This window comes from Oryzias melastigma, unplaced genomic scaffold, assembly GCF_002922805.2.
Source record: "Oryzias melastigma strain HK-1 unplaced genomic scaffold, ASM292280v2 sc00289, whole genome shotgun sequence".
Taxonomy (NCBI): Eukaryota; Metazoa; Chordata; class Actinopteri; order Beloniformes; family Adrianichthyidae; genus Oryzias; species Oryzias melastigma.
In genome coordinates this window covers 16,888-31,550 of record NW_023416907.1, presented here as the reverse complement: position 1 = coordinate 31,550, position 14,663 = coordinate 16,888, and the positions used below count along the sequence as shown (strand labels likewise).

Below are 14,663 nucleotides of genomic sequence, written 5' to 3'. Positions count from 1 at the left end.
ACACCCCTACCCCTTCAAATGCACCTACAATTGGAAGGGTAGGAAGAAGGGAAGAATTTGGGTCATCTGGACCTTAAGGGGTCCAGATGACTGATGATTTTATGTCTGCTACAAACACCAGTGAAGATAAAAACATGCCTAGGACAGCACAAGGGTTAAGTGTAGGGGTAATGAGAAGCCATAGAGGTAGGGAAAGAATTTGGATTTGGCCTAACAGTGGCTCATTAAAACCAGAACTTTGGTAACCCTTGTGCTATCCTAGATATGTTTACATTAAAAGTGGGATCATCTGGACCCAAGGATTTTTTTTTTTTATATTCATGGGTGTTCATAGCAAACATAAAAACCTTCAATATAGGCTATGATGACACATCAATGTAGGGGTGGAGTCATCTAGACCCCATAAGATGGCACAAAGGTTAAACACAAACAGGAGGGATATTTATAAGAAAAAGGGGCGGTACCAGCAGGTGAATATCAGTCACAATGAATGTTAACTCGGTGTGGATGCTTGTTTTCTGGGTAAACACTGAATGGCTGCAGTGGGGGTTAAAGGGCTCCAGGTTAGGCTTGTATCTGTGTTGTTGAATGCTTCTCTGACAAGATCATCTTTAATGTTCTCCTTTAAGTCCCACTCTCTGTGGCGGGACAGTTGGTACAGAGTATGCCCGCACCCACTGCCCTCTGTTTCTACACCCTCCCTCTAGCTTACAGCCCCTCACAATTGCAGCCTGTTACCGGTTCAACAAAAATGGTGAGCAATATTGAAGCTATCCAGGCAGACGGTTTTGAGGCAGATTCTGCCTCAGACGAGGACAACAAAGATATTAATAGATCTAATTGTCTACAAGTGGATGTATCAGAATGGAGCTTGTGGTCCTCCCATTTTAGCATTTTTAAACAGCATTTTTTTTCATCTACTTCCAATTCATGCTTTGAATTAATCAAAAAAAATCAGAAAAACTGTTTTAATCTTAATTTTATTTGTATATGACCCCCATCATGAGAAAAAAGCTAAAAGAACATGCTAAAAACACAATTTTCCTTAGAGTGGGTATTTAAAAGCAGAAAAATGATGGAGCGTCACATCTTAAAATCAGGAGTTACTTAGCTCAGGATCAGAATGTTTCTGTGGTTCTCATTATTCTACAAATACAAGTCACGACCCACTGGTCTACTTACCAACATGACCAAAGGGGCCTCCTTCAGAAGACCAGAGCAAAACAGAAGAAGAGTCACACAAGAACAAAGTCATACACTGAAGATTCATTTCTATGAACTGGTTTTGGTTCTGGTTCAGAGCCAGAACCTGAGTCCACCCTGTTTCTTTGGCCTCCCTTTTTTTCTAAGCTTTGGCACCTGGATCTGTCAAAGTTGGAGCTGAACATACCAAGGACAATTCTGAAACCTGGTTAACCCTTAAACTCCAGAGCTTTAGGTCCAGCATTCACTTTTTTTCCAACTCTCCAACCGTTTAAGAAAGCAACATAATTCCAGGAGATTCAGAAGCGCAGAAAAGCAGCCATTCACTGATATGCAGCCCTTTACAATAGCAAAGTGTTTACGTAATCCACATAGATCAGCTGGTTCTGTTGCAGAGAAAAGCGGCTCTCTGTCGTTATACAACGCTTTACGTTAGTAATGCGTTTGGTCCCGTATCGGTGCAAAGCTGATATGAAAAGCTGATTTTCTCCACCTCAGAATCAGCGGATCCACAATGAATGTATAAGTGCTCAGAGTTTCAGTATGAGTACAGAGAGTTATTTTCGTGTCCCTGAAGACAACCCTCAGTGCTAAAGAGTTAATAGTGTGTTTATTCACACGACTGTTTTCAGATGTGCTCAGTCTTTATGTTTGTTCATTCTGAGCTGAGCATTAGAAATGTGCCACCAAACCAGCCAATCACAGACACGATGGCTCATGCTGATTGGTCTAGATCCTCTTTTTTTTCTGTCCATTCTCAGCCTGTTTCCCAATGTCTGCATCGGCTATTGGAGGTTGTGTGCAGGTATGTGTGTTGATGTGTGATTATTATTATTCTTTAATACGTGTATTTTTTTATGTTATTCATTTTTGTGGAAAGTACTTTCCATTACATTCAGTATGAAAAGTGCTATATAAGTAATGACTGATTGATTGATTAGTGTCTTTAACTCAGGAGTCTGACGTTTAGGAGACAAACATGGTTCTTTTATTTTCTATTGAGAGTCTCTGGCTAAAATAAAATCTGATCAATAAAAACTCAGCACTGATTTAGTTTGAGTTTGTTTTATTTATGAAGTAATGGTTTAAATGTTCCTATAGAATAGAATGCTTTATTGTCATCACACAAGGACCATGACTACATGAAAGATGGCCATCATGTTTTCAACAATAAACTGTCATGTTTATCTGCTCACATCTGCTCTAAATGTTGGTTAAACTCCTCATCTAACAAACAATGCAAAGACAATTGAGAATCTTAAATCTTGTGGACTGGAATTTTCCAATGAAGCGGAACCAGCTAAGAACCAAACCAGAACCGGTTCATGTTTGATGGTAAAGAGCGAATCCACTCATCCTTTACAGCCATGCTCCATGGAGGCGGAGCCATTCTCCCCTGACACCCTGAGCGTTCAGGACAACCCACTGACGGGGGCTGGAACTCTTCGGGTTTAAGAGGCTGTTTGCCTATCAGTCAGTTGAGGGTTCACAACCCAAATGGAAAACTTCTGCAGTGACTTTAGTCTGAAGATAAATGATCAGGAAGGAAAACATCACTAATGGTTGTTGACCAAAGACTCAGCCCTGCTGCATCATGGGATTTCACAGCTAATGTACATTTCTGAGAGTCTTCTGTCATTGCACAGATAGTTTAACAGTTCCAAACACTGAAGCCCTAACAGAGGTAGTCACATCTGCTAAGAACTACTTCCACATGCTAAGAACATCCTTGATCAGTCAGAAAAGGTTGAGGATGTTCAGCAGTCCTTCATGCACGGCAAGGTAAGCATGATAATGTGGGCTCATTCTGCAGGACTCCTCGGTAAAGTCACATATTAGTCCATCTATAGCTTAAACGGATACAACTCTGGGTCAGGAGTACCTGCACCAGCACAAATAAAACCCACTGCATCACCTGACCCACCCTGGGACTGCAGAGGCTCCGCCTCCTGCTCACACACACCATGAATTATGTGATGAAGAGAAGCTATTAACAGAAGTTTTTCTTAACAAAACCCAACAATAAACACATTTTTGCATAACTGATGACATGCACCTACTTCCTGATTACACAGGGGGGTGTCACTCACCTGCAGCATAACTGAGCTTTCCTGATTGCAGCAGAAAATAGAAAAGAAAGCATGAAGACGACCTGACTCAAACAGAAGGTTAAGGGTGATTCATCACCAATCTGCACAGTCACACTTAAAGTAAAGAAGCACAACAGTGCAGCAGCGAGCTCAGGTGCAGAAAACTACAGGAACCACAAACTTCAAACATCTGGTTTCAGCTTCCAGACGTTTTGATTACCTCAATAGGATCCTTAAATTCATCATCGGGCTCTGCCTCTTCCGCCTCCTCCACACTGCCTGGAGACAGGTCCTGCTCACATCAACAGATGAAATAAAAGACAGGCTTCAGCGATGGCAGGGTACACAAATCCTTGTTTTCAGGAGGAAAAAAATCTTACTTGTAGGTGATATTTGGGTCTTAGACATGCTGCAATCATAGTAAGGAGGTCAAGACAGCTTTTTTGTTAAGCTACTGTAAAGATGCAGCAAAAAATCCTGCGGAGCAATTTGAGCAGCCAGCAAAAATGTTGACTCACTGCGCAAATTTTCCGCAGTTAGCGAATATTTCTGTTAACCAATCGGGAATTCTGTTTTGTATTGTTGAAGATCAGCAGGCGAAGTCCAAAACCAATATGGAGGAGAACCTCAAAGTTGTCATTTGTGCTCCTCTTAAGCTTCACCACACTTTTTCATGTTTGTATTAAAACTGAAAGTAGTATCAACCAGACGCAGCTCTGGCGGTAGATGATGATCCCACTAAAACGACATTTTAAAACTTTGAAAACATGACTTTTTCACATAACTATGAATAATTTAAAGGCAGGAATATTATTCCAGAATAAATCAATTTAAACCTTAAATACCTTTCAATATTTTACTCTCATAAAAATATATTTTGTCAAAATTTTAAAAGTTAGAAATAAGTGCAAGATAACATCGGGTCATTAATAACGACAAAATAAAATGATCTGGAGGGCCGGATATAATTACCCGGAGGGCCAGATCCGGCCCCCGGGCCTCGCCTTTAACACATGTGCTTTACTATAATGGGAGGATGTGCTTGCCTTTGTAAAGCTGTCCAGCATAAATAAATCCTTTAAATCTTCTATAATGTAGAAAGGAGGCTGTTGAATGAAAGTCAGAGGGAGCTCCTCCTACCGTACTTTATGAACACACTTTTGGAAAAACAAATAAGAGCCAAACAGAGGCTGCTGAGGTAATTTATCGGACAAATTGCTTTTGGTGTGAATGAGATGTAAAAATGCATGTTTAGGAATAAAATCTCTGCCCACTTTCATACTGAAGATTTCTGTCTGATTGCAGCAGACGATGAGAACAATCACAGAATCAAACGGATCACACGAGTACCTCCAGGCTGGTCGGCGTGGGGGTCCTTTCCATCAGACTGCCCAGCTCTCGTTCTTCGCACACGCCTTCTGAGGACGAGCTCTGCCCCCGCTGGAAGAGCCTACGGAGGTCCAATAAAACTGGAGAGAGAGAACATGGGACGGACTCAGCGGCTGCTGAGGGCTGCTCTGAAGCATTCTGAAGACTGAGGTGACTGACCTCTGCAAAAGTCTCTGTTCCACAGGAAGGAGGCGCTGGTGAGCGCAGCCAACACCCAGCCCACAGGGGCCACGTACAGCAGACACACCAGCGTCAGCAATCCAGCGTAGAACCTGAAGAGTTACAGCAAAGGTGAAAGTCATCGCTCTCCTGCAAATGTTTGGCAGGATTATAATGCATATCTGATTTTCTCTTCCCTGTGGAGTCACAGCAGGTTTATCCCCCACCCACTCCACACTGCATTGTTTCAGTGGAGTAGTTTTCATCTCCACTGTCACTCTTTGCTTGCTAAATCTGCAGATTACACCAACAGCCCTTCTATATATACAGTCTCTTAATCTACGTTCATACCAAACGTGGTTTGTGTGTCAGTAGTATCTAGTGTCAATGTTAAATCAATGTCTATATGCGATCAGAGACCCTTCAGCACATTTTGAGCATCAGGCGTTGCACGGCAATTGGTGTCGTGGCGCAATATTTCCAGAGTTTAACTCATATGAGCTTTGGCTCAGGAGTTGCATTGTGTCAGCAAATCAGGAGCTCCTCTTTGTGTGTTGATAATATAATAAGCGTGTTTGAGATGACCAAGCCGGACGCAGCGCTGCGCAGATCGCATGCAGCTGGTCAGTTTCTTGCTCCAACGTCACTAATGCGCAGACACGAAAGTATCGCGACTAAGGGGTAAAAATATATAAAATAGGTACTGCGCTGGCTGCAACTGATACATTGATGACAATAAAACAATGCATTGTGGGAAACGGTTTCCTGACAGTTTCTGTAGTTCGACGTAATGCTGATCAGAAATGATTGGCGCTAAAAAAGGAAAAAAAAAAAGGAAATCTGTGTATTTTGTAACTCTTTCTGGAAAGCATTGAAACACTGATGGAAAAATAAACAATATTTCAAATCGACTGTGTTTATGTGGGTTATTGTTACCTTTAAAAGTTAATTACAATGTCAATGTTATTTATTTCTCTGGGACAGCGCACACTAAATTATCCCAGAAGCTATTTTTTGTTTTCCTTTGGCAGATGTTAAAAATACTATAACATATATAATAGCACAGATCATGCTAAGGGTAGAGATGTTTTAAAATTCAATCAAATGTTAAGGACAACCCCAACTTCCTGTTCTCGTACATCTCAGACACCTTTTCCCGCCTGAAGCTGCATGTTCACGCCGACGATGCAGGCGAGGCGCTGGGTCATCTCAAACACACCTAATGTCATAAGCAAGTGGAGTCCAAAAGCAACATGGAAGAGAATCTGATTATTTCCCTCCTGAACTTTTTTACATGTATCTTTTTTTTTTATTTGCATGAACATAATAAATTCACTTTATTCTTATTTTTACTTTTTCCTCCTTGGACTGATGCGAGCAAGTCATCAAACTGGGTCAGAGAGATGGAAGTATCACTAAAACCACCGTCATGCAATTGTGGCTCACCAGTAGACGGCAAACCTGGGAGTCTCTGAATGATCTGATGAACCCAGACATGGAGATGTCTGCTCCACTCTTTTGTAGAGCTCTTCAAAATTAATAAAACTGAACATCATCCATGTCTCCCATGAATTGTAAATGAGAGTTAATACTTCCATGAAGTGATCCGGCTAAACACTTTAAATTTGGACAATAGACCCTTTTCACAGTGACGTCACCCAAAGGGTCGTGTACATGATGCGTAACATCCAGTTAATGGATTTAGAAAACAAAGAACTGAATGCTGTTTGACACATTTTTATGTGAATTAGACTTTTGTGAATTAAGTGATTAAGTACTATTGTAAATCTAAAGGTTAAATGTGGTTCATGCTGTAAGTGTTCATGTGTGAATACCTTGATGAGGTACAGTGGTCGTCCCAGTACAGAAGCTTGTAAACGGATTCTGCAGACTGACAGGCTGATGACAGCGAGTCATCCAGGTGCTTCAACCTAAATGAGAGATCAAAGTTGGTAGACTGATAGAAACTATGTGCACAGATGTTAACATGGCTGCAGTGCTTTTTCACGCTGGAATGATTCTGTGACAGACGGAACTGGTCAGAAAGAACCCAGAATCCAGGTGTGCACGTTCAGGAGTCAGATCTCCTCTTACATCTCTTTGACCTCCATCATGGCCTCCTGCTTGGTCAGCTGCACCGTCTGCAAGTCTCTGCGCTGGACAGCATAAATGCGCCTCCTTTGGAGCTCATCCTCTGGACGTTTGTTGCCGCACCTGTCCTGCAGGTAACCCACAGCGGCCGGAAGCAACAACCCCATCATACTTAAGGTGAACCAACCAACTGGGGACAGAGAGACGGTTACAGGTTACACTGCTTCTTCACAGAACAGGAATGAGGCGTTGAGTCTCCTCTTACCTTCAGACACAGTGCAGAAGAAAATATTGAGAAAAACCCAAACGAACAGAGAGCAAAGCGGCATCTTCCATCTGAGGATGGAAACCAGAAAAACAATGAGGAAAAAAAATCAGAAGACAACAGCAGAAGCTTCAATCACACCTGAGCAGGAAGCCGATCACATCCACCACGTCTACCAACGGCTCCAGGAACACCGCCATCCTCTTGTACGACACAACCATGTTCAGGAGGTCCAGGTTAGGCGAACAGCGGGGGCTGCCCAACTCGAAGGCGTCTGCAGATCCTGGAGTTTCTTTTGACGAGTGAGTCAGCTCGCCCTGGCCCCCCAGGCCCTGAGGGGGGTCCTGACATGTTCCAGAGGTGAGGACTGCCATCCCAGCACTGCAACAAGAGCATGAAATAAAAACACTCAGCTGGAGATCAGGTTTAATAAAAACTCAATGGTACTAAATGATCTAAAACACACCTAGGGTCAAACAGGAAAAGCATTTATTGAACACACTAAAACGAAATTTTTTAAAATAAAAAAAAAATACTTTTTAACAAAAACAGGCAGTAACATTATTCCAAAATACATCAAATCAACCCTTAAATAACTTTCAATATTTTACTGTCAATAAAAATATGTTTTGTCAAAATTAGACAAGTTAAAATAAGCGTAAGATAATATCGGGCCATTAATAACAATAAAATAATAAAATAAAATGATATGGAGGGCCGGATAGAATTACCCAGTGGGCTGGATCCGGCCCCCAGGCCTCGACTAAAGCAATAAAATAAAAATATTCTCCTTTGAAGGTCGGTGTGGACAGATATGTTACTTCAGCTTCTACAGAAAAGAAAAGAAAAGAAAAGAAAAGAAAACAAAAGAAAAGAAAAGAAAAGAAAAAAACGGTTCAAATTTAAATAGTTTTTACATACTGGCAGTTACTGTGCTACAAGCTATATGAATATATTTTTGCCTTTTTTTTACCTTATTCTCTTGATTTCACTTGAGGCTTTTTAAATCTTGCTCCATTTCTAACATCACTTCTCATAAAGAAATATTTTGGTATTATTGACTGAAAAAAATCTAAAGTTAAGCATCATTGAGTTCAATTTTTAGCCAGTGCATCAATTCATTTGGTCGTCAATTATTTTACTTTTTGCTCTGACTGACTATAAAAATAGCACATGTAATATGTATTTTTAAAAAAATAGTCTCAGAATTGGACTTTCAACTAAAACAGGGGCCTGCAACCTGAGGCTCCAGAGCTACATGTGGCTCTTTTACCTCTTCACTAAGGCTCTTCAGTTAAGGAAAAATACTTTTTTTTTTTTTTACTAACTACAAAGTAAAAAGTAAGTAAAAAAAAAAAAACAGTAGATCAAGACTGCTGGCCACAGTACCCATAATCATCTGACGATCCATCAAAGGGATTCAATGGCTTTGTAGTTTAACAAAATCAGACTAAAACATTTTGAAATATTTTCGAACACTGTATGCCATAGAAATTCAGCTGAAGGTCAGTAAACATAATTCGTACTTACTGGGAGGTAAGTACTTCACCATACTTCACAAGGGTGTAGGAAGGAATCAATTTGGCAATATATCGCAATTTGACCATTTCATTACAAAGAAAAATGTATTAATATTCGCTTAAAAAATTGCTCTGGGTCTTGAAATATATCGTGATACGTATTGTATTGTGAAACGTTATCGGGGTACGTATTGTGTTTTCAGGCTCTTGCCAATACAGTGGATGTTCAATTTTTTTTTTACAAATTCAAGGATTTTAGGCACCTTATGCTTAAAGAAATACAGCAGGGGTCACTTAAATATTTCTGATTCAGTTCATTTGATTAGATTTAAACATTTCTGGCTGAGGTGTAAAAAAAAACAAAACAAAAAAAAAATCAAAACAAAACAAAAAAGCTACTCAATTTATATTTATCATAGAAGCAATAACATGAATGCAAATCAAGACTTTGTGGCTCCTAGTGAGTTAGGGACACGGAGACTTGAACCCGGATGGCTCTTTAAGTGTTGAAGGTTGCAGACCCCTGAACTCAAACATTAGTTAATAAATAATGGGTAATGAACCAATGCTGGATCAAAACGTCGTCATTTACACTGAGAGACTTCTGAAACTAAGAGAAGATTAGGAGGATTTTTCCACTAAAGTCAGAGATTTTTGCCCAGAGGGAGAGGCGTGTGGACTTCAGTAACAAGCAAAGGTTAGACCAGTGTGCAAAAACTGTGTTTGAGTGTGTGTAAGGGACCTTACATTCTCCATGGTTCTGTGTCTATGTTATAGGTTGCCTAATCCATTCATTTTGGTGTTTTTTGTGAGTCATACTGAAGGGCTACACATCTTACATCCTGCTAGGTTTATAAAATAATGCAGATGTGAAATATGAAACATAATCAGAAGTTTGGAAATATATTAGGTTCACATCTTAGTAAATATTCATAACACTTTCAGGCTAGTTGATCTCTAATTAACTTCTAAGGTAGTTTTTAGATGACTTTTGGGCTGAAACCCCATCACTGTACCTGGCAACATGAATAAACACAGTTCCCAAAGGTTTTGTTGGTATTCTGCTCCTCCTAGAGGGTGTCATTGTGAGAAAGTGTGTATTTACATCTGGAACATAAATGTTTATATTGTGGTGTATTTATTTATTATTTTTTTATTATTATTATTTTTAAAAACGCCTTAAAATGTGCCCTTCCGTTTCCAGATTCGACGCCAACCAGGAAGTTTCCGTGTCTAAACCACTCACTCCTGTTTCAGTTTTCCCGGTTCATTCAAGCGACGGCTGAACATGAAGGGGGTCTCTTACCCACAGCAGAAGGGGTCCAACACAGACGGCTTAAGATGCTAGGGGTTGTAAAGGTTGCTCGGGCTAAGCTAGCGAGTCCCGACGGCCCCAGCGGCGCGGGGGGAGCAGAGGACCCGCGGAAGCAACATGACCGCTGCCTCCTCTCTGAAACCCTGAAGGAGCACACCCCCCGCAAGCACCAGAGAAGACAGCACTTTTATTCACGAAGGTTTTTGCGCTCAGCGAAAGCTCTTCCTGAAAACCTGCTTCCGGTCGGATCCAGGCTGAACAGCTGATAGCATTCGAGGGCGGAGTCGGCCAGTGGGACCATAGATATAATAGAGAGTAGATGCCGCATCGACCGCTACTTCCTATTGGCGCTGACGAGCCGCGGGGCTGCCATCTTGGACCGGTCGCCCTCTCCACTTGTTGTAATCTGTTTGACAGGCGCAACGAAGAGTCCTCGCGCTTAATCGATCATAACTCGCTGAATACTCAACCGATTTTCAAAATGTTTTCTTTGTTGCAAACATCATACATTTAGCTATGATCCAGTACACATGGGTTGGCATAATTTATAATTTATTCTGGGTTTAACAGTAATAGAAGCAAAAAATAAAAGACTCAGCTATTTCAATATAAATGAACACATACTGTTTTATTTTAGAAAGATAAAGAGAAAGATACAAATATAATATATGCAATATATTTGCAGAATTATAAATCATATATTTTTAGAGAGGGAGATAGAGATAATCAAACTCAGTCTCATATTTCTAATATATAGATAGAAATTAATATAATATACTTGTAGAATTATAAATCATATATACATATATTAGAAAGAGATAGAGATACTCAAACTCAGTTTTTATATTCCTTATATATAGATAGAATATCCATCCATTATCCTGACCGCTTTGTCCCTTTCAGGGTCGCGGGGGTGCCGGAGCCTATCCCGGCTACTGATGGGCGAAGGCGGGGTACACCCTGGACAGGTCGCCAGTCTGTCTCAGGGCCTCAATCACACACCCATTCACTCACACAATCACACCTAGGGGCAATTTAGAGTCACCAATTAACCTATGAAGCATGTTTTTGGACGGTGGGAGGAAGCCGGAGTCCCCGGTGAAAACCCACGCATGCACGGGGAGAACATGCAAACTCCACACAGAAAGGTCCCAGCCGGGAGTCGAACCGGGGCCTTCTCGCTGTGAGGCAAGAGCGCTAACCACTGCGCCACCGTACAGCCCTATAGATAGAATATAAATATAATATATGCAATATAATATACTTATACAATTATAAATCATATATAGTTTTTAGAGAGAGAGAAACTAGGTGAACAAGAACATGACAAACCATTAAACCATATTTACAAAATGTTCTTGAAAGTTGGACATGAGCTAAAACCCCTTGAAGAGCACTTCTTTACAGAGCCTCTTCCTTGTGCTTCCTGACGGAATAACGCCATCTTTCAGTCTCACGATCTGACCGGTCCGGTCAAAATCTTCTGGCTTAACATGTTCACTGCAGAGCACAGACGAGTCAGTTGCAGTGAAGCCTTCTCTCCTTAAGGCCGCTTCCCAATTCTTCCTCACATCTTTTTTTGGGAAACCTTAAAATCAAAATTAAATAAAAGAGAGAGAGATTCAGAAGAGTCTACACAAACATGATATACATGATAAAGGAAGTCAATCTTGTTTTCTTCATTCTTCTTACAATTTAATTCCTAGTTTTCAATTTTCTATCTACATTTTTTATTAAATTTTTTCTATTTATTTCATTCTTCAAATTTATTAGAACATTTTGTTTTGTCAACAAAATAAAAATTTCACATTTCTATTGATGATAAACCAAGAAGATAAAATCATGAGTAAGTTTCTTTGCAAACTATTCTGTTCAGTTGTTCCTAATTGCAAATCAGTGAGTGAATGTCTGTCGAATATCCAATATCCAACTAACTTCACCTCAGTAATCAGTGGAGTGGGATGGCAATGAAAGATATTTAATACCAGTTATATTTGTTTTATTTCTACAGTAGCATTGCTGTGCCATTTTTATGGAATATATGATTTAAAAAGTCTCAGTTAGCCTGCATAGCTGAGTGAACAGTAACACCAGCACTAGATAGCTACGTTAGCTGTCAAAGATTCCACTGGTGTAGATAACAACACAGTAATAATATATTCTATTCCCTAAATAAAACCAATAAAAATGTTCAAACTTACTTGTGAAAGGTAATCCCCCGATCCCTGGCTTCAATAGTCCGCCGATTTGAGCAGGCATATGCCGCACAATGCTCAGGCATCTTGTGTTTGTCTTCTTTATTTTTGTTTGTCTTGGCGACAGGACGACCGGTCCAAGATGGCGGCCGCAATTCCTGCGCTCCAGCAGCCAATGCGGCACCTACTCTCTATATGATATCTATGAGTGGGACCATGAGGCTGCACGGTGGCGCAGTGGTTAGCGCTCTTGCCTCACAGCAAGAAGGCCCCGGTTCGACTCCCGGCTGGGACCTTTCTGTGTGGAGTTTGCATGTTCTCCCCGTGCATGCGTGGGTTTTCACCGGGGACTCCGGCTTCCTCCCACCGTCCAAAAACATGCTTCATAGGTTAATTGGTGACTCTAAATTGCCCCTAGGTGTGAATGTGAGAGTGAATGTGTGTGTGATTGAGGCCCTGCGACAGACTGGCGACCTGTCCAGGGTGTACCCCGCCTTCGCCCATCAGCAGCCGGGTTAGGCTCCGGCACCCCCGCGACCCCAAAAGGGACAAAGCGGTCAGGAAGATGGATGGATGGATGGAGTGGGACCATTGACTGTAAAAATACTGGACTTCTCGAGCCATGAGGTCCCCCACGGACTCTACGCACGGAGCCGTGTGACGTATTTCCGGTTTCGAATAAGACCGCTTACTCTCTTCCGGCTGTGGCTGTGGACTCAAATGGACAAATCTCTGTGTACTTTCCCCGGAATTTGTTTGTTGTTGTTATTTCTTACGTTGTACGATAGTTTATGATTATGCTTATACACAATGACATCCAAAAAGGCAAAGTTTGTCTTTCTGAAACACCAAACACCCCACGCTCACAAAACGCTATCATGTACTGTAAGATCATGTGACTTCTTGGGATGAAACATAGCTCTGTTAGAACATTTAAAACCTGTTCAACAGAACCTTTTATGTGTAAATGAACTTCAAAGTGACTTTCGGATTACTGATCATACTCTCAGCTGATGATGAGCTGTGTCTGCCTTCTTCTTGGAGCAATAGCGGTGTGTGCTAACAGTAACCTCGCCTCTGTTGAGACGTGGGAAAGGAATCACAAAAACATGAAAATCACACTAGATTTAGTCCTGCATCTCTAGTTTCTGACGTTTTTTTTTTTTACTTTTACCCTGAGGAAAACTGTTCAAAAGATATGAGCTTTTGTTCGGGCCAAGTGCCAGTCATTTATTTTCAATGGGAGACAGACGCAGGTCTGCCTGTCCCTGTGTGCTCGTTGCCATGACGACCTCTGAACGCTCCATCTCAGCCACACACACACACAAAGATCTCCAGTCTTACAAAAGCAGTCCACAGTTGTTTCAAGTGTGTTGAAGGTTTTGTACAACTAAGTGCCGTAAATGTAATGGTTATTTTAAACTAATTTGGGATTCATCCAAAAATGTAGCTGCTAATATCAGTACTCTGCAGGCTGTTTTTGAACTTTCTGGGTTTTTTGAGCATTTTTGGCCTTTTAGTTGTCTATATACATATATACATGTAATATATATATATATATACTGTATATGGAGATATATCGATAGATAGATATATATTGATAGATATGGTATGGATAAAGTTTCATTCATTATCCTTTTATCAAATAAAAAAAACACTGTTTATGAAATAAAAAATAAGCAAATATCTCTCTTTGATCTTCATAGAAATTAGTACGAAAAAAAGCACTTGTGATTAGTGACAGTAGTTGCCCTACAACAGGGGTGGGCAAACTTTTCCACTTGTGGGTCACAATGGCTTCTAAAATTTGGCAGAGTGGCCGGACCACGCTCACACACACACACACACACATATATATACATATATGTATATACATACATACATATACGTATGTATATATACATACATATACGTATATATATATATATATATATATATATATATATAAATAAGTCTGTATATATATACAGAGATATATCGATAGATAGATATATATTGATAGATGTGGTATGGATAAAGTTTAATTCATTCATAATCCTTTTAACAAATAAAAAACACTGTTTATGAAATAAAAAATAACCAAATATCTCTCTTCGATCTTCATAGAAATTAGTTCAGAAAAAAAATAATACTGAAAAATTTCAAAAATATAATCAACAGCCTGTCCTCTCCTGTCCATTGTTATGAGAAGATACCTTTCTCTTTGACTCGTTTCTCCTCTTCTTCTTTTTTAAATGTTCTATTTTTTTCTAAATTGGATACCAGATGCTTTTGACCTTTTTTGTGAATCTTTCTGGCATTTTGGCAAACTTCGCCGCCAAAGGCGTCGATTAAACCAATTCTCACCTCAACACGTTTTGTGTTCACCATTTTTATTTGGCCATTTCACACAAATATTAACGAAAAAAAAAATTGAATTCTGTTTTAAAATGTATG

At 40.2% G+C, this 14,663-nt stretch overlaps 1 protein-coding gene across 1 annotated transcript in view; it reads right to left on the bottom strand.

Annotated features, from left to right (window-relative positions):
- The window catches only part of zfyve27 (zinc finger, FYVE domain containing 27), a gene marked incomplete in the record, with an annotated part of 14,137 nt that extends 3,760 nt beyond the window's left edge, over window positions 1–10,377 (bottom strand). The window contains 10 exon segments of the mRNA XM_024263582.2: window positions 1,183–1,203; window positions 3,294–3,314; window positions 3,514–3,585; window positions 4,644–4,762; window positions 4,842–4,954; window positions 6,677–6,772; window positions 6,936–7,122; window positions 7,198–7,268; window positions 7,339–7,578; window positions 10,024–10,377. Coding sequence (XP_024119350.1) covers window positions 1,183–1,203; window positions 3,294–3,314; window positions 3,514–3,585; window positions 4,644–4,762; window positions 4,842–4,954; window positions 6,677–6,772; window positions 6,936–7,122; window positions 7,198–7,268; window positions 7,339–7,571 — 933 coding nt within the window.
- Window positions 10,378–14,663: the final 4,286 nt, after the last annotated feature.